The sequence below is a fragment of the Pongo pygmaeus genome, chromosome 19 (assembly GCF_028885625.2).
Source record: "Pongo pygmaeus isolate AG05252 chromosome 19, NHGRI_mPonPyg2-v2.0_pri, whole genome shotgun sequence".
Taxonomy (NCBI): domain Eukaryota; kingdom Metazoa; phylum Chordata; class Mammalia; order Primates; family Hominidae; genus Pongo; species Pongo pygmaeus.
This window is the reverse complement of record NC_072392.2, coordinates 45,028,465-45,046,747: the sequence shown is the minus strand read 5'-3', so window position 1 is coordinate 45,046,747 and position 18,283 is coordinate 45,028,465. Positions and strand designations below refer to the sequence as shown.

The following is an 18,283-nucleotide window of genomic DNA, read 5'->3' as shown; positions in this document are numbered from 1 at the left end:
ACCTTCAGCTGCCCACAGCTTGGCCCAGGTTGCCTCCTGCCAAGTGAAGAATGTCTCCCCAGGATGCGAGTGCCACTGGCTTTTAACTATAATATCAGGATAATTAAGCTTTTCTGTGAGCACAGTTTGCTGCTGATGCAGCTGCCTGGAGCCCTGGCATTTATTGAGCGCAAAGTAATAATTTATTGTCCTTTGTAAGCTCAAAAGCCATCTTCATTATCGGCCCAAGACGGAACTGCCACAAGGGCACGCGGGCCTCACCAGCTGCCTCACTCTCGGATGTCTTCCCAGGTCACCCTTGACGCCCTCAGGTACCAGGATTGGGTGGAGAGGGGTGGGGAAGGTGTTGCTCTTTCTCATGGAGAATCAGAAGGCTACAGTGAGCTATTAATTGAGGTTCCTTGGCAGGCTGCTAACAGGAAAGAGGGTGGCATGCTTGGCTGGGCGTGGGCAGCGCAGAAGGGCAGGGGCCGTGTGACCACATGACACCAACCATATGAGTAGGGCAGTCGCGGTGGAGCGGGAGCCTGGGCTCCTGCCCCTGGGTCTCTGCGCCTTTGCATGAGACTTTACGGTAAGCCGCTCCTCCCGCGCCCCCGCCCCCAGCCCCGCGCGGCGATCCCCGGCGCCGACGCCAGGCGCTGGCCGTGGTGCTGATTCTGTCAGGCGCTGGCGGCGGCAGCGGCGGTGACGGCTGCGGCCCCGCTCCCTCTCCCCGGCCGGACCCCGCTCTGCCCCCGCGCCCAAACCCCACCAAGCCCCCCGCCCTCCCGCCGCGGTCCCAGCCCAGGGCGCGGCCGCAACCAGCACCATGCGCCCGGCAGCCCTGCTGCTCCTGCCTTCGCTGCTGGCGCTCCTGGCTCACGGTAAGGAACCCCGGCGTCCGGCGGCAGGACGGGGGCGGGAGCGGGGCCCCAGGGGTGGGAAGGGAGACCCGGTGCCCAGCTTCGGGCATCTGGCTGCCCAGTCCAAACACCGCGCCCCGCCGGCTGCGCTGCCCCCGGCGCCGGCCAAGCCGGGCGGGGCGCGGGCTTCGCGGGCGGGAAGCTGCCGCGGCTCCCGCCATTCGCGCCCGGCCGAGACCTCGCCTTTAATCATCTCCCCAGATCTAATGGGATTTCTCTGATGCAATTCATCACGCCACCCACTCCCCGCACACACGCGCTCACCCGCGCGCTACCTCGCCACACTCTAAGCGTCTCAGGGCGCCGGGGCGCGTGCCGGGGGGCTCGAGGCAATGAGTCCGGACGGTCCAGCTGGCGGCCCGCGGTCCCGCTTCCCCTGACGCCCGCCAAACTTCGCTCGACTTTGCCGCCGGTTCCAGGGCCTCTCATGTTCTTACTGAGGGGAGACGGGGCCGGATGGCGGCCGGACCCGGGGTTGAGACCTCGCTCACCTCCCCATGCCCTGGCGCTGCCACGCCGGAGTCGGGACCTAGAGCACAATTCTAGAGAGAAACTCCAAGGGCCTGAACCCCCTATCTGGCTCCTGGCTCTGCCCTCGGCTGCAGCAGCGGAGGTCCTGGGATAGAGACTCTGTCCTCCTCAAAGTCCTTTCCTTGCACACACACACACACACACACACACACACACCCCAACCACTGCCCCGAGCTCTGTCTCCCTACCGGCCTGCCTTCCTGCCTGGCCCTGGTCCACTCCCCACTTGCGAGGCAGATTCGTCTCTGGAGGACCGGTTCCCCATACCCTGAGAATCTCCGCGCCCCCTCTAGGAGTCTGGTCCCCAACTTCATCGGTCTCGGGTGGAGGGAAGCTTGGCCATGGTGTGAGCGGCAAGGGAGTGTTGGGGAGAGGATAGGGGTTCCGTGCCTCGGGGAAGAGTCTTGTCTGGACCTGCCGTCCTGGCTCAAACAAGCTCTCATGGAAGCTACTGGCACCCACGTCCTTCTCCCGCTGCAGTAGGCTGGTAGGGTCGGCAAAACCGCACTTGGAGTTGAGACCTGCCATCCCTTGCCATATGGTTTGAAGCGCCTGATGTGGAGAAGTGTGAGGGTGGGAGTTTCTAACCTCCCTGCTCGATCTTTCCAGGCCGCTGCCGAGGTCAAGGCAGCGCGGCCAGGGAGAGGCTGGGCCCCTGGACGGCAGTTTTCTTCATCCAGGAAGAAAAACTGTGGCCCCAGAGACGCAGAAGCCTTTTTCTGAGCCTCTAGCTCCACTTGCACACAGCCCAGTGTCCTCACCCCGCCACCGGGCTGCCCATGCTGGATCCTCCGGCAGCACCCAGAACTTGAAACCGTGTGCTCACGTTCTGGGGAGAGGGGAAGAGTCCGGCAAGCCCCACCCCAGGGACGAAGACCGGGGAGGAGAAGCCTGAATCCCTGCCTAGCTGCCTGGGGATGTCCCTAGGAATTCCGAACCTGTCTTGGGTCCTGACGGGTCCTGGCGCTGGACAGCTCCGTTAGGGCGCAGGGCCTGTGTCTGTCCCCTGGCAGTTAGTCAAGGCCTTGTATGTGAGTTTGTGGGTCTGAATGTGAAAGTAATCAGGGTCCTGCATGCCTAGAGGAGCCAGTCCCAGTGTGTCTGCACTTCAGGTGGTCAGAATCTTGGGTGAGGGGTCAGCAGTGAATGGGTGTGAGGACTGTGTGAGGCCACTAGTGTGTGGGGGCAGCCCCAGCCAGAGAGCTCCCTGCAGGGCTGGAGTGAGACTGTGGGAATCCAGGAGGAAGACTGGTGTGGCCAGGAGTCCGACCAGCCCTGATGGGCATGTGGGTGTGAGTGTTAGGAGGAATCTGCTCACTCTGTGGCCTCAAGTCTGTGTGTCCCTGGGCAGTGTCCCATCCTGACTATCAGGATCTCCTGTGCCCCTGGGGGCACCTGCCCATGGGATATGTGGGGTAGGAGTCTGGCTGTTGGGAAAGACCTTTATTTTCACTCCCCAAGGGAGACGAAGAAGCAGCCCCGAAGTGCCAAGCCTGAGGGTGAGAGGGCTGGGATGTCAGAGCTGGGTGGCCAGAGGCTCCTCTCTCCTCGGCTGGGCTGGAGGTCCCAGCCATTGGGATAGTGAGTCATCTCAGTGGGGAGCAGCGCATTTGGCCATCCCAGGGTTCCTGGGCACTTTAGCTTTGTGAAGGCGAGCCTAAAGTAGCAAAGGCCCGGGCTATGAGCCTTTTCGGCCGGAGGGGTGCATCCCTCAGCCTTTCAGCCCTGCCACCTCTCTGATGAGGCCCTCAGAGCTTTGCTCATAGGCAGGATGCAGACTGCAGGATGTAGCCAGGCACGGCCCAGATGCCTTGGAAGGCCTGATATGCCGAGGCTGCAGAGGTAGGGCAAAATCGTGCTGGGCCTGGCCCAAGCTCACAGGCTCAGTCCCTTATTCCCTTCTGCAGCCTCCAAGTCTTGATTGGCATCAGGCATCAGGGGTGCCTTGGGCCACGGGGTATCTTCCCCAGCTGTGTGGGGTGCCTGGGCCATCCAGCCACAGTGGAGGAAGAAGGCGGTGTGGAAGGGGCTGTGTGTGCCGAGCCTGCTGTGTCAGTTTAATGATTTTTAATGAGCAATTACCTTTAGTCATTCTCCTAATTTCTGGATATCAATAAAGTTAATTAAACTCTGCATGTGTGAATGTGGCCTAGGGAGATTATGAAGGTGGAAGCCGCTGAGACTGGGGTAAGGTTGGGTCTCGGGAATGGAGGCTGCCTCCATGGCTGTGTGACCTTGGACCTGCTGCTCCACCTCTCTGAGCTCCACTTCAGAATGTGGTGATAGAGGGGGCCTGGGGATGGCTAGTCTGGGTTGCTCACTCTGCCAAGAACTGAGGGATGATGTCTGGAAGGAAAGGTCTGGAGGAGAAAAGAGAGGAAGGACGACTCAGCTTCCAGGAGCCCTAGTGCTGCAATGGTTAACAAACTAGGGCTGCCTTAACCTAAAATGGTAATTGCTGCTTCCTGCAGACTCCTTGGTAGGTGCTGGATTCTAACAGCACATCCCTGAGTCTGGGGGCTGCTGCCCTGAGTCTGGGGGAAGTGCTGCCTGGCACTTCCAGATCAGGAAGTGGTACTGGGGACAAGGCCCCATGGGAGACAGTCCAGATTCTGTTCAGAACCCCAGAGGTTGACATGGCAGGCAGGAGCACACCCCCGCCCACCGGCCCCAGGCTTCTGAGGAGGCTGGAGGACCCAGAGACTGCCATGGACAGGAGAAGCCTGAGTTGGCTTTTTGCTCCTCATAGGTCTAAGCTTGGCAGGCCCTGGCGGCCATCCCAGCCTCCTCAGCAGGGTGGCAGCTTAAAATGCCTTGGGGACACCGTGGGGCACTAATGGAGAGCAAGGAGACACAAGGGCTGGGCTTAATTAGAAACTGAGCTTCCATTCCCCACCAGTACTACCATGCCTGCCTAAATATGGGGAGCATATCAGAAAGCCTGCTTCCTTAGCCCCTCCATCCATCCAGTTCCAGGCCCTCCAGCTTCCTGTGCTCCTTGTCCCCACCTATCCTAGCCCTATTAAGCCCCATCTGCCAGGCTGGGGTCAGCTCAGGAATGCTGTGCCCCCACCTGGGCAGAGCTGTCATGGCTCAGCACTCCACCAACCCCACCCCTACCGCCACCAAAAAAAAAAAAAGAAGAAGAAAGAGGGTGCAGAAAAGGGCCTATTAGGCAGGGGTTACATTAGTGAAGGGACTTCTCAGCCCAGGTGGTTAAGAGCCCAGGCTCCCATGTGATCTCATGTATACCCCTGTCCTCTCTGGACCTCCACTTTCTGGAGTCTTCAAAGGAAGTTGCCATGCCTTATAGCACAGGAGAGCCTCAAAGTTCTTGTCAAGTCATGCAGATTTCTGGGTCCCCAGCTTACTGGCCTATTCTCAGGGAGGAGGAGCCAGGTTCTATACGGAAGAGGTTCTATACGGAAGAGGTTTCCGGCGGAGACTATGCTGCCAGCACTGGTCTGCAGCTGGGTGTTAGGAAGCAGGCACTAGGAGGTCTCCAAGACCAATTCTAACAGGAAGTGGCAATTCCAGGAAGCCGACCCACCCAGCCAGGCCAAAGGAGTTTTAGCTTCAGTTTTCCAAATTAGCCAAGTCAAATGAACCAAGTTCTCAATAGCTTCTGGGCTCTTACCAGCCTTTCTGCCTGAATTCCTTTCCCCTCCTGGACCAATCTGGCTCACTCTACCTCATGCTTCAAGTATTAGCTTAGCTGACACTTCCTGTAATTCTTCAGTACATATTTAAGGGGCATCTACTATGTGGTTCCTCAGGGGAGCCAGGCCTGTCCTCCAGCCTGGGTCAGAGGACTCTTCTGTGTTCTCACCATCCCTTGGCTTCCCCCATCCAGGTCCCCATCTTGCTGGGTCACAAGTCCCTGGTTGCTTGATGCTCCAGCAGCAAAACTAAACTCAACAAAGATGATCCCAAGTCTGTTTTGTTCACCCACTATGTCTTGGGGAAGCTCTAGAATTCTTGCTCGGGAGAAGTTTAGGGTCAGCTGCTTGGTTAGGAAGGGGAGGCGGGCCTATGGCAGCTGGGACTGAATCTTGAAGCTGAGTTTGCGTAGCAAGCATGCTATTTTTACATAGATTGTATGTTAGAATTTTTTTCCTTTCCTAACAGTTGGCCAATTATCCCAACTGTAAATTACAGCCTTTACTTCGTTTTTTCCTTCTACAAATTAAGCTGTCACGCCATCAGCCTGAGGTGGCTCGGGGGTAGGGTGCTGATGGCCATTCTGAATGGGCTAAAGCCTCTCCCCAGTCACCCCTTAGTGCCACCACTGCTTGTGTCCCCAGTGGCACAAAGCCTAGCACATGGCAGACATTAAATACATGTTGAATAAATTAATGAGAGTTGCACAGGTGGATATTGGCAGAGGTAAAGCCCAGAATTCCTGACCCCCCCCCAATAACAGCCACCCTAAGCACCCACCCACTACCCCTAATGACTGAGAGGGATGCCTCGAATGGACTTGGCTGGCACTAAGAGGTAAGGGAAGGATGAATCCATGTCATCTGGCTCCATAGCCCCCTCATCCATCTCCCAGCTTCAGACACTCTCACATAGCTTGCAGGGACCAACATGAATTTTTGGGAGCAGCTCTGAGCCTACATGCCCTTTAATGGAGAGGTGGAGGCCTAAGAATCATCCAGAACCACAATAGTTCAGGTCTACAGCTCCTAAAAGAGCAGGCCCTGGGGTATATCTACCCATCCATCCATCATTCATTCACTCATTCATTCCATAGACATATATTGAGGCGTGAGGCCTGGCCCAGAATCCCTAGGGACCCAGCCTTCACTGGTCAAGCTTTTCACATGACTTTTCTATTTAGTACTCACAGTAAGATATTAGTTGTTCCCATTTTACACATGGAAAAACTGAGTTTTGAAGAGATTAAGTCACTTACCCTCAGGCTGCACAGCCAGTAAGTAGTAAGGCTGCTCCAAAGTGTCTGCCCATTTCACAAAACCTGGCTTCAGCTAGCACTGTGTCCACTTTCCCAGCATAGGGGAGAGCTTCACTACAGGCAGATGGGAACCCAGGAGAGTATCACTATCCAAATAATAGCAACAACAATAATAGCAAACATTTATATGGTACCAACTATGTGCCAGGCACTGTACGAAGTGCTTTGTATACATTAGCTCATTTAGTTCTCTTATCATCTCTGTGAGATAGAAGTTACTATCTGCATTTTATTAATCAAGTTGAAACCCACGTTGTCAGACAGACCCAAGACATAAACAGCCCCTCACTTTCTTCTAGCACATTTCTGGTGATGATAGGTGCTTCTCAGTCATTAGTGGCAAAGGAATAAAACATCCTTTCCAATATTTGGAGGTCAGGAAAGAACAAGAGGCTGGGAATCAGGTGAACTATGGTCCCTGAAGTCTTGGGCCAGAGCAGAGTGATGTGGGGTGGCTCTTATTCTTCAATCCTTTGAGGGCTTTGTGAATGAGAGGACCAGTCACTCCTGTCCTGGCATCCTGGGCTTCCCTACCTCTCCCCTTCAGCCTCCACTGAGGCCCAGCCCCCAGATGGGAAGGCCCAACCCTGCCCCAGCTTCCTTCCACCTGCCTACCTGCTGCCCAAACCACCAGACCTGTGGGGGGAGGATCGATGCTGCAGCCGCAGGCAGAGTGTTGTTGGCCATTGATTGTTGGGATTTCTCCGCGGGCTCTGGAGCAAACAAACCTGCGGCTTCTCCAACAACAATCCACAAACCTGCCGATTCTCCAACAACAATCCGGGTCTCCGGGTCTCAGGCTGCAGAGCCTGCAGGCTTGCTGGCAGGCAGTCTGGCAGGAAGGGAGGGGGTGGGGTGGGAAGTCCTGGCTAGGCCCATCTGCAACAAGGGGCTCTGCCAGGAGATGAGCAGGGACTGAATGAAGGGGGGCAGTGGGGAGATGCCATGAGGATGCTAGGGTGAATCCTAGACCCTGTGCATGCCCTGTTTCACTCATCCCCTACAGTTTTGCTCAGCCATTTTTTCATACCTGGAATGCTATCCTGGGTCCTTCTGCTTATTTCAATTCTCCCATCCCCTCTTTTCCTGATCACCCAGCCCAGATGGCTCTCTCTGTTTCCCAAACACCAACAGAACTTAGCCTGTCCATCCTCTATCCATCCATCCATCTATTCTCCATTCAGCAACCCTCTATTCAACAGCTACCAGGTGCTTTGATCGGCAGGAATACAACATAGTCCCTCCCCTTAAGGAACTCAGTTTAGAGGAGAGCTGCCTTTTTAATAAGCTCAGTTGTGACTACCTCGCCAGTTAGATTTTAATAGAAAGAGATACAGATGAAATGACAAACAGCACCTATATGATCCAACTACTCTGGCCTCCAGAAGGACAGGAGACTCCTGGCCAGGGACTGCTCAAGGCCTCAGTTTCTCATTTGTAGCAAAAGAGTTTGCCTCTAGGTCTGTGAGGACCCAGCAAGCCTCTGGGGTCCCTGGGCCAATCCATGATGGGTGCCCTTCATCACAACCCTTCCTATCTGTGGCAGGTCAGGTGTGCTCCTGAAGAGCAGGTACAGGACTTCTCTTGCCACTGGACAGCTCTGGCTATTGGAAGACCCTCCTCTCAAGGGGTGGGGGGGACTTCTGGTTTCTTCCCAGTCACCACCCCCCTGATTTCCTTTGATCCTGATGCTGTTCCATTAAAGAGCTGGAAAAAGGACAGGCATCATGAATTTGTGGTGGGGAAAGAAGGGGGAGACTCGCTGCTTGGATTCTGCAGCACCAAATCGCATGTGCTGCAGAATCTCTCCTCACCATGCCGTCCTTCCCATGCCCTCCCTCCCTACCCCTGGGTCCCCAGGGCCCAGCCAGAACCTTGACACTGTGGCATCAACCTTGGCATCTCTCTGTCTCTCCATCCCCCCTCCCAACAGGCTCTTCTTTCTACCCTCAAGCCCCTCCCTCTAACTGGTCATGAGTCTGGGAGGACAGAACTTGGGGTTACTGTGAAAAGTGCCTAAACCACTGAGCGCCCCCCATGCTCATGTGCATGCTGGTTTAACCCTTTTTGTCATGGCTCCTTGTTAAAGACACCAAAGCGGACCCTTCTCCCCCCAACTTCCAGCCCCATCCCTCCTCCCTCCCCATAGCTTCTCCTTCCCTCCCTCCCTCCCTCCCTCCCTCCCTCCCAGCTCAGCAGCTGAGTGCCAACTCCTTTGTCCCCCAGGCAGCCACCTGCTGAGTGTCTGGCCTGGGTCCCACCAGCCAGCAGGTGCCTAAGGAGTCCCAGAGCCTGGGGTTGGGGGCAGGGAGGCATCAGGCAGTGTGGGGAGCCAAGTTGTGCTCAAGGAGGAGGGGGGAGTCCTAAAGGAAGAACATAAGAGGAAGAAGGCTGGTCAGGGAGTCAGGACTGTAGGGTTTACACCCAGTGCTGGGTTTTGCTGGCTGTGTGACCTTGGGCAAGTTGTGTCACACCCCTGTGCCTCAGTTTCCTTGAGAATTCATGATGCCTGTCCCTGCCCCACCTCTTTTGTAGAGCAGCATGAAGATCAAAGGATCGGGATGGGGGGGTGGTGACTGGGAAAAAACCACAAGGCCCCTTGAGAGGAGCCCCTCCAACAGCCAGAGCTGTCCATCATCAGGAGAGGCTGATTTGTCAGGCATCTTTGGAGGGGCTGAATCATACAACCCAGGAGTCCAGAGCTGGACCGCTGAGGCAGCGGTGGCGGTGACTGCCAGCTGGTTTGGGTCTTTCCAAGAAGGTGAGACTAGCAATGCAGAGAGACCAAGGTCAGGGTGCTTCTAAGGCCTTCACCCTGGCTTGCTGCTCTGATGGACATTGTCTTAGGCATCATTTACGTCTAGCAAAGAGATATGCTGGTGATTTGAAACGTCTGGTCCAGCAGCTGACAGGCGCCCTCCTGTCATGAAGCCCTATTTTCTGGCTGGTTAGAGGAAAGGTAAGACATGGAGTCAACTTTTGTGGACCAAAGAGCCCCTGGCAAAGGGGGCATCTCCGGGCAAAGGTGTGAAGGTGGGATCAAACAACGCATGCTCGAGAGTGGTCATCCATTTACTTCTCTAGATCCCCTTGGCCCCCTTCCCTCAATCCCCACACATCTCCTGGCAGAGCCCCAGTCCTGCCCTACTGGGTCCAATCACTTCTCTCCCATGCCTCCCTCTGCCTGCTAGCCAGGCTAGAAAGAGCCTGTTGCTCAGGTAGAGTGATGCTCCTGAGCCAACAGCCACTTGTTGGTGCCCTAACTCTGGTCTGTGCTGTAACTCTATCCCTGATGCTGCCTCTGGTGACCCTTGGTCCTTCCCTACCCTGAGCCGCACACACAGGAGACTGAAAGAGACAAGGGAGGAGGGCTTAGCCCTGTCAACTCAAGGTGTCCACACACCCAGCTCTGCAGGGTCCTTGGAGGTCAAAACAAGGTGGAGACAAGAGACAGGCCTGAGAGGCTGGGAGCTGTGCAGCTGGGCCCGTCTGGTGTTCCTGAAGTTCTGGGGAGAGGAAGCCCCAGGTGTGCTGGTAGCCATGTCTATGTGCATTTCTGCCTGGCTTGTTCACCTGTCCTTGAGTGTCTGTGTTCACATGTCCCTGCATGTCTGTGCCCTCTGTCCCTGCATCCTAGGACTGTGGACTGGGTGTAAGGTACACCAGGCCCCAGCTCAGGCTGGTCTCTCTCCCTCCCTGCAGCCCACTCCAGTCTCTTCCTCCCCAATCTTGGGCTCCACTGACCCCTCAAGGAGACTCATAGCTGGAGCTGCTGCAGCTATTTTTAGCCTCTCTGCACCCCTCCCCTCCCCCAATCAGGTTTGCTGGGGAAGTGAAGGGCCAGGCCAGCCTCATGGGCTGGAGTGCTGGGCAGGCGGGGCCCCTTCCCCTCAGGCCCACAAGGCCTTGGAGAACAAAAGGTGCCTGGGATAGCCCACAGGTGCAGGGCCCACACCCTGGGGCAGGTGAAGCTCATTCCACCTGCCTGGGGATGGGAGAGGTCCCACAATGACCTCCCTCTGCCCCCACAACCTCGTCAAGTCCCTAAGGGCAGAGCCCAGGCCTCCAGTGACTCCTCCCTAGGCCATTTGGAAATAAGGCTGGAGATAATTAGCTGGGTGTGGTGGCTGGGACTACAGTCCCAGCCACTCGGGAGGCTGAGGCAGGAGAATGGCGTGAACCTGGGAGGCGGAGCTTGCAGTCAGCCGAGATCTCGCCACTGCACTCCAGCCTGGGCAACAGAGACTCCGTCTCCAAAAAAAAAAAGCAATAAGGCTGGAGCTTCTGTGTCTCCCACACAGAGGCTGGGAGAGGCAGAAAGGAGCTCAAAGTGTCACAATGTGGAGAGGTGGGAGGCACGCCTGGAGGAGGTGGCCCACCCAGGGACCTCCAGTACTGTCCTTGCACTCCCCAGCGGGGCTTCAGGCCCCTACTACAGCTCAACTCTGCCAAAAGGCCACCATTAGAGCTCATTGCCTTCCACACCCTTGAGCCTTCACCCTGGGTCCCACCACCGCCAGCTGCAGCTGCTCTGGAAACTGGCACCAGCTGGGAGAAGGTATGGTAGGGCAGTTCAAGGGTCTGAACTGAGAGACCAAGGAGGGAGTCCTCTGGTCGCAGGCCATCTTTGCTTTCAAAGTCTTTTGTTCCTGCATCTGTCTTCCGTCTGTCTCTTGAGTTCAGCAGGACAAGGGTGCCCCAGGGTCTGCCTCCCAGGCCCAGCTAGACCACCTCCCACAGGTCACATCAGCTCTCAGACCCTGTTTCTCCACCTGTGGGATGGAGAGGATTAATCAGATGGTGTAGATGATGGGGCAGCATGGAGTCTAGCACACAGCAGCTGCCCAGAAACCTTAGCGCTCTCTCCAGGCCCTCTTCTCACACCTCCATCCCTGACTCCTATTCCTCACCTAATGTACCACCCCCCGACATACATGCACACACATAGAGACACACACACAAATATGCTCACACAGCTACATACATACACATGTGCACACACACAGACGCACAGACACACAAACACATACACACAGCCTAGCCCTGCAGATGCTCAGCAGAGGGAGATGAGGTGACAGGCTCCAACACACACAAAAGAAAAGTGACAAGTCAGTTGGGCGCGGTGGCTCACTCCTGTAATCCAAGCACTTTAGGAGGCCAAGGTGGGTGGACCACGAGGTCAGGAGATCGAGACCATCCCGGCTAACACGGTGAAACCCCATCTCTACTACAAAACACAAAAAATTAGCCGGGCATGGTGGTGGGTGCCTGTAGTCCCAGCCACTCAGGAAGCTGAGGCAGGAGAATGGCGTGAACCCTGGAGGTGGAGCTTGCATGAGTCAAGATCGCGCCACTGCACTCCAGCCTGGGCAACAGAGTGAGACTCTGTCTGAAAAGAAAAGAAAAGAAAAGGAAAGGAAAGAAAAGAAAAGAAAAGTGGCAAGTCAACAGAGCACAGTCCCCCACCATGCCAAGCCCCCTCCTCCTCTACCCCTGCCCACCCAGAGGCTCCATCAGCCCCCAGGGTTGAGCACTGATAATAAAGCATCAATGACTATGTCCCACCCACCCAAAAGACTAAAAAGTCAGTAACCGGGCTGAACGCGGTGGCTCACGCCTATAATCCCAGCACTTTGGGAGGCCGAGGCAGGCGGATCACAAGGTCAGGAGATCAAGACCATCCTGGCTAACACGGTGAAACCCCACCTCTACTAAAAAATACAAAAAATTAGCCAGGTGCAGTGGCGGGTGTCTGTAGTCCCAGCACTTTGGGAGGCTGAGGCGGGCGGATCATGAGGTCAAGAGATCGAGACCATCCTGACTAACACGGTGAAACCCTGTCTCTAATACAAATACAAAAATTAGCCGGGCACTATGGCAGGCACCTGTACTCCCACCTACTCGGGAGGCTGAGGCAAGAGAATCACTTGAACCTGGGCGGCAGAGGTTGCAGTGAGCCAAGATTACGCCACTGTACTCCAGCCTGGGAGACAGAGTGAGACTCCGTCTCAAAAAAGGAAAAAAAAAAAAAAAAGTCAGTAACCAAGTACTATATGAAAAGCCGGCCAGGCCCAGAGAGGCCGGGCAAACCCGAGGTCGCATAGCCTGTCAGAGGCAGAGCTCCCTCCATGCTCGAGGCCTTCTAATAAGATCTCACAAGGCTCCTCAGCTTCCACAGCTAAGAACAGACACGCTAGGGACCTCCAGGGTAGGGAGTGGCCAGAGCTCACCTCAGCATCAGGGTAGCCCAGAGGTCTGGGTTTAGGGCCCCTCCATCTACAGCCAAGCTCTCCAACTTCATCTCCTCCCAGATGCAGCAGACAAAAGTAACCACACGGCAAAGGTCACAAAGTCAGGGAGGTAACTTTTGTCCTGGTGCACAAAACAAGCCTCTTCATCTGACCCAAAGGCCACAGAGGCTTGGGGCTGCCAGGCTGGTAATTCAGCTCAGAAGTGGACACGTGTGCTGGAACAGCCCCAGTGGTGTGGCCTTTTGAACCTCAGGGTAGAGGCTGGGAGGGGGCAGTAGTCCAAAGATGCTGGCCTGGGGCCCAGGAAGGAACCTACTCTCCGGCCCTGGCACCTCATGGCCCTGTCTTGCTGGGCTCCACGGCTAGGAAGGACTGTCTTTGGTGGGTATGTGGAGCGAGGCAGTAGGGCAAAGGATGAAGGGGATGCTATTCCTCCCTAGATCAACCCCTGTCCCCCAACTTCACCACTGCGCTGGGCAGAGCTGACCCTGGTACTGGATCCAGGGAGAATGCAGCTCCTGCCTCCACATCCTTCCTTGTCCCAGCTGACACCTCCAAGATTTTCCATTCAGAGAAATATGGTCTCTGCTGCTGATATGGTGGTGGTAGAAGTGGCTGGCATAGGGACAGGGCTGTGAGCCGAGCACCCAGCTCAGGGCCACGTACTTCTGCCCACTTGCCCCACACCCCCACTTTGGGGCCAGTGGGTAGCTCCTCATTCTCTGCCTCCTAACATAGCAGGTAGGAGAAGGGGCCTGCGGCTAGCAGATGGACAGAAGGAGCTGATGGACAGAAACCCCTCCAGGGAGAGAACGAAGCCCAGTCCCCAGCTCCCGCCCTACCTAGGACTCTGCCCTGGCCACACTCCTGGGAGCTGGCATAAGCAGGGTGAGGTACAGCAGATTGATTATTTATCAGACTGGTGAGGGGGTGATGCCAAGAAGACCATTCCTTCCATCCTACCCCAGGGGCTGGGGTCAATTCCTGCCCCTACCTCAAGGTCAGTCCCTCCCTCTCACCTAACCCCCACTCCAGGCCCCCAGCTCTAGTGCCACCTGCCCAGTCTGAGGAACTGTAGGCAGGCAGGGCTGGGGTCCCCAGGGCCAGCAGGCAAACAGGAGAGGGGAACAGAGGGCTGCAGGGGAGGGTGTAGAGCGCAGCAGGTGACGCAGGAGCAGAGGCCTCATTCATCACCTCTCCAGCCCCCAGCTCTGCAGTGGCGAGACCATATTAGACTGTAAATTGGAAAGCAGAGAATGTGGCAGTTAGCTGGAAGCTCCCTCTCCCCTGGGCCCCAGGTCACAGCCTCATGGGAGGGAGGGGACACTGGAGGAGAGAGGACTGGCCCAGCCGCAGCCCCAATTAGTCTCTCCCTCCCCTACCCACCCAGAGCCTGAGACGCTGTCCAGGACAGATGGCCCTGGGGTGGGTCAGGTCAGGGCCCAAGGAGAGGGCAGAGTGAAAAAGGGGCACAACAGCCAGCTTGGAGAGAAATATATCCCTTCTTTTGGGAGATAGGGCCTTTCTGGGCTTGGGGACTGCTTGAAGCCAGGTCCCAGGGTGTGGCATCCTTGGGCAGGGACATATGGTAGTGACTTGTGGCGCAGGCATGTATTTGGACCTGCACATGCACATGCATTTGAACACACACACACACCCCCGGTCTCATGCACACACATACGCCCACACATGCACGCACGTGCACACATGCTCACACGAAGCAGCAGCCAAGGCAGTAGACATTTTCATCCCAGGCTATGGAACAGGCAGACTCAGTTCAAACTCTTTATTTGTCACTTTCCTCTGTGTGAACTAGGAGGATTCACTTTGCCTCTCAGCCTTAGTTTCTTCATAGGCCAAGCATAAACTATTGATTCCAAGCACAAAGGGCTGCCACTCTAGGTGGAAGACAGCTCTTTGTGAAGTGCATGGCTGGCCCATAGCAGGTGCTCAGTAAATGTGAGTGCCTCTCCTGTGCCCGAGGCCAGGCAGCTGCTCTGGGGTAGTAGCCAGGCCAGATACTCTGCCCTCTGTGCTGCTGGCTGGGCAGTGAGGCAGGGGCAAGCCAACAGAGCGCAGCAAACGTTCCCCTGGAACACACATGTGAGGGCAAAGTACGAGGCTAAGTGTTCCTGGCTGTCCTCCACCCATAAAATCCTCCTAAACTGGCTCCGTCTGAGCTTCCAGAATTGCCCATCATACATCCAACCCTCAGAGCACCAGTGCATGGCCAAGGTTGGGAAGCAAACCTCATCGGTGGATGACAAGAATCCTCCCTGAGGAATGAGTGGCTGCTACACTCAGTTCCCCGAGGCCTTTCTGAAAAACTCGAAGAAGTCCAGGGCTCCTTGTCATCTCTCCCTGCCAATCCCAAGCCGCAGTTTTCCCAGACCCAAAAGGAGGGGAGCAGATACCCCATCTTAACTCTTTTCCAGGAGTCCCACCCTGGGCTCTTCCTCACTGAGAGGTGGTGAATACTGTAAGGCTGAGAAGTCAGTTAGGGATATGCACTTTCCATTATGGTAGCCACTGACCACATGTGGCTATTTAAATGTAAACTGGCTGGGCGCTGTGACTCATACCTGTAATCCCAGCACTTTGGGAGGCCGAGGCAGGCCGATAACCTGAGGTCGGGAGTTCGAGACCAGCCTGGCCAACATGGTGAAACCCTGTCTCTACTAAAAATACCAAAAATTAGCCAGGCGCAGTGGCGGGCGCCTGCAATCCCAGCTACTCAGGAGGCTGAGGCAGGAGAATTGCTTGAATCCAGGAGGCGGAGGTTGCAGTGAGCCAAGATTTTGCCACTGCACTCCAGCCTCGGTGACAGAGCAAGATTCCGTCTCAATAAATAAATAAATAGAGGCTGGGAGTGGTGGCTCACGCCTGTAATCCCAGCATTTTGGGAGGCCAAGGCGGGTAGATCACCTGAGGTCAGGAGTTTGAGATCAGCCTGGCCAACACAGTGAAACCTCATCCCTACTAAAATACAAAAATTAGCTGGCCATGGTGGCACATGCCTGTAGTCCCAGCTACTTGGGAGGCTGAGGCAGGAAAATTGCTTGAACCCAGGAGGCAGAGGTTGCAGTGAGACGAGATCATGCCACTGCACTCCAGCCTGAGTGACAGAGTGAGACTGTCTCAAAAAAAAAATTTTTTTTAATAAATAAATAAATGGGAGACCAGAGTTTTATTACTACTCAAATCAGCCTCCCCGAATATTTGGAGGCTAGGGTTTTGGTGTTTTTTTGGTTTTTTACTTTTTTTACTATTATTATTATTATTATTATTATTATTTGGAAGTCGTCCTTACAAGCCTGAAGGAGGCTAGGGTATTTTTATAGCCGGGGGATGGGGAATGGGTGCTGCTGATTGGTTGGGTGCTGCTGATTGGTTGGAAATGAAATCATAGGGGTCTGGAAAATGGTCCTCCTACACTGAGTCCACTTCTGGGTGGGGGCCGCAGTACCCGGGAGTCACGAGTCTTGAGCCAGGTGGAGCCATCTTGTCAACAGAAATGCAAAAGTCTTGCCAGGCACAGTGGCTTACACCTGTAATCCCAGCACTTTGGGAGGCTGAGGTGGACAGATTGCTTGAGTTCAGGAATTCTAGACCAGCCTGGGCAACATGGTGAAACCCCATCTCTACTAAAAATACAAAAAACTGTCCGGGTGTGGTGGCACATGCTTGTAATCCCAGCTACGTAGGAGGCTGAGGTGGGAGAATCACCTGAGACTGGGAGGTCAAGACTGCAGCAAGCCAAGACCATGCCACTGCACTCCAGCCTGAGTGACAGAGTAAAGAAAAAAAGAAATGCAAAAGCCTGAAAAGACATCTCAAAAAGCCAATCGGGTGTTCTACAATAGTGATGTTATTTACAGGAGTAATTGGGAAAGTTGCAAATCTTGTGACTTCCAGAATAACGGCTGCTAACTATGCCTACATCTCAGCAGAATTCAGGCCCCTCTCATCCTCCAAACCTGGTGGTCTTTTATTTTATTTTATTTATTTATTTTTTTTTTTGTGGGTGGGGGATGGAGTTTAACTCTTGTCGCCCAGGATGGAATGCAATGGTGCTATCTCAGCTCACTGCAACCTCTGCCTCCCAGATTCAAGTGATTCTCCTGCCTCAGCTTCCTGAGTAGCTGGGATTACAGGTGTGCACCACCACGCCCAGCTAACTTTTGTATTTTTAGTAGAAATGGGGCTTCACCATGTTGTTTCACCAGGCTGGTCTCGAACTGCTGACCTCAGGTGATCCACCCACCTCGGCTTCCCAAAGTGCTGAGATTGCAGGTGTGAGCCACCACACCTGGCCTCTTTCATTAGTTTTTAAAAGGTAGTTTAGTTTTGGGAAGGGCTATTATCATTTAAACTATAAACTAAATTTCTCCCAAAGTTAGCTTGGCCCATACCCAGGAATGACCAAGGGCAGTCTGGAGGTTAAAGGTAAGATGGAGTTGGTTAGATCACATCTATTTCACGGTCATAATTTTCTCACCATTATAATTTTGGCAAAGGTGGTTTCAAGCCCAGTCTGGGCAACATGGCAAGACCCTCATCTCTAAAAATAAGATAAATAAATAAAAATATTTCCATCATCGCAAAGTTCTATTGGACAGGGCTGCTCTAGGCTAGACAACCCAGGTTTGAATCAGACTGCATTAGCATCCAAACTGCTAATGCATTTCCCTGGGTCTCAGTGTCCTCATCTACAAAATGGGATAATAAAAGTTCCCGTCTCATAAAGTTATTATAGGGATTAATTCTGATAAAGCACTTAGAGTGTTGCTGGGCATGTGGTAAATGTATACTCAGTAAACAGCAGCATTCAATATTTTTATTCATAGAGCCCTTCATGGTTCACTAGATCCTGGACTGTGAGAACTGGCAGAGACCCATTTTACTGATGAAAATATGGAAACTCAGCTTGTGGAAGTGATTTGTGCTGAGGCACCTGGCTTGTCAGGGGTGGGACGAGGATAGCATGGCCTGACTCCTATCTGGTGCCCACTACCTCCACCCATGCTCCCTCCATGTGACAATGAGACCCCAACTCTGGAGATGCCAAAGCCCACAGTTACCCCTGTCCCCAACCAGGATGGCTAAGGAGGCAGTGGGGTCTCTGTCCCTGGAGGTATGCCCACAGATAATAGACAGCTCCAGATTGCAGGGTTCACTCTTCCCAGTAGTTGGGCTAGATGTCCCAGCCCCAACCTGAGTCCCAACCCTGCCCCAAGTTTGCTGTGTGACTTGGGAAAACCCTCTGGACTTGGTTTCCTCTTGGGTAAGTGAGCGAGGGATGAAATGCTCACAAAGGCTACAAGGGCTCAGGTTCTGGGAACCAGCCGCTGCCCTACTTGGAGCCTGGCCAAGAGGAGGTGCCCCCATTCATATTTGCAATCCAAATTTGACTGGACTGCAGGGGTTGACCAAGAAAGAGAGGGTGGTGGAAGGCTGTGATGGGGATGATCAGTGGCAGGGGAAGAGAGGGTAGTCTGGGGCAATGGGGACCCATCAGCTTGTGCCAGCAGACACTCCCCATCAACTGCCGGTTGTGGCTGTGATGGGGCACTGCCAAGCGCTGGCTGCCCATCTTCTCCCGGCAGGACCCGCTCCTG

General features: G+C 54.8%; 1 protein-coding gene across 4 annotated transcripts in view; it reads left to right on the top strand.

Moving 5' to 3' along the window:
- Positions 1-226: 226 nt before the first annotated feature.
- The window catches only part of SEZ6 (seizure related 6 homolog), a 58,368-nt gene continuing 40,311 nt past the window's right edge, over positions 227-18,283 (top strand). For 2 of the 4 annotated variants that reach the window (XM_054458765.2, XM_054458764.2), the window contains exon 1: positions 648-866. In XM_054458765.2, the coding sequence (XP_054314740.2) occupies positions 812-866 (55 nt within the window). In that variant the 5' untranslated portion in view covers positions 648-811. Of the gene's footprint in view, positions 312-524; positions 575-647; positions 867-18,283 lie in introns of those variants that run through there. The other 2 variants (XM_063656092.1, XM_063656091.1) reach the window with 2 other exon arrangements.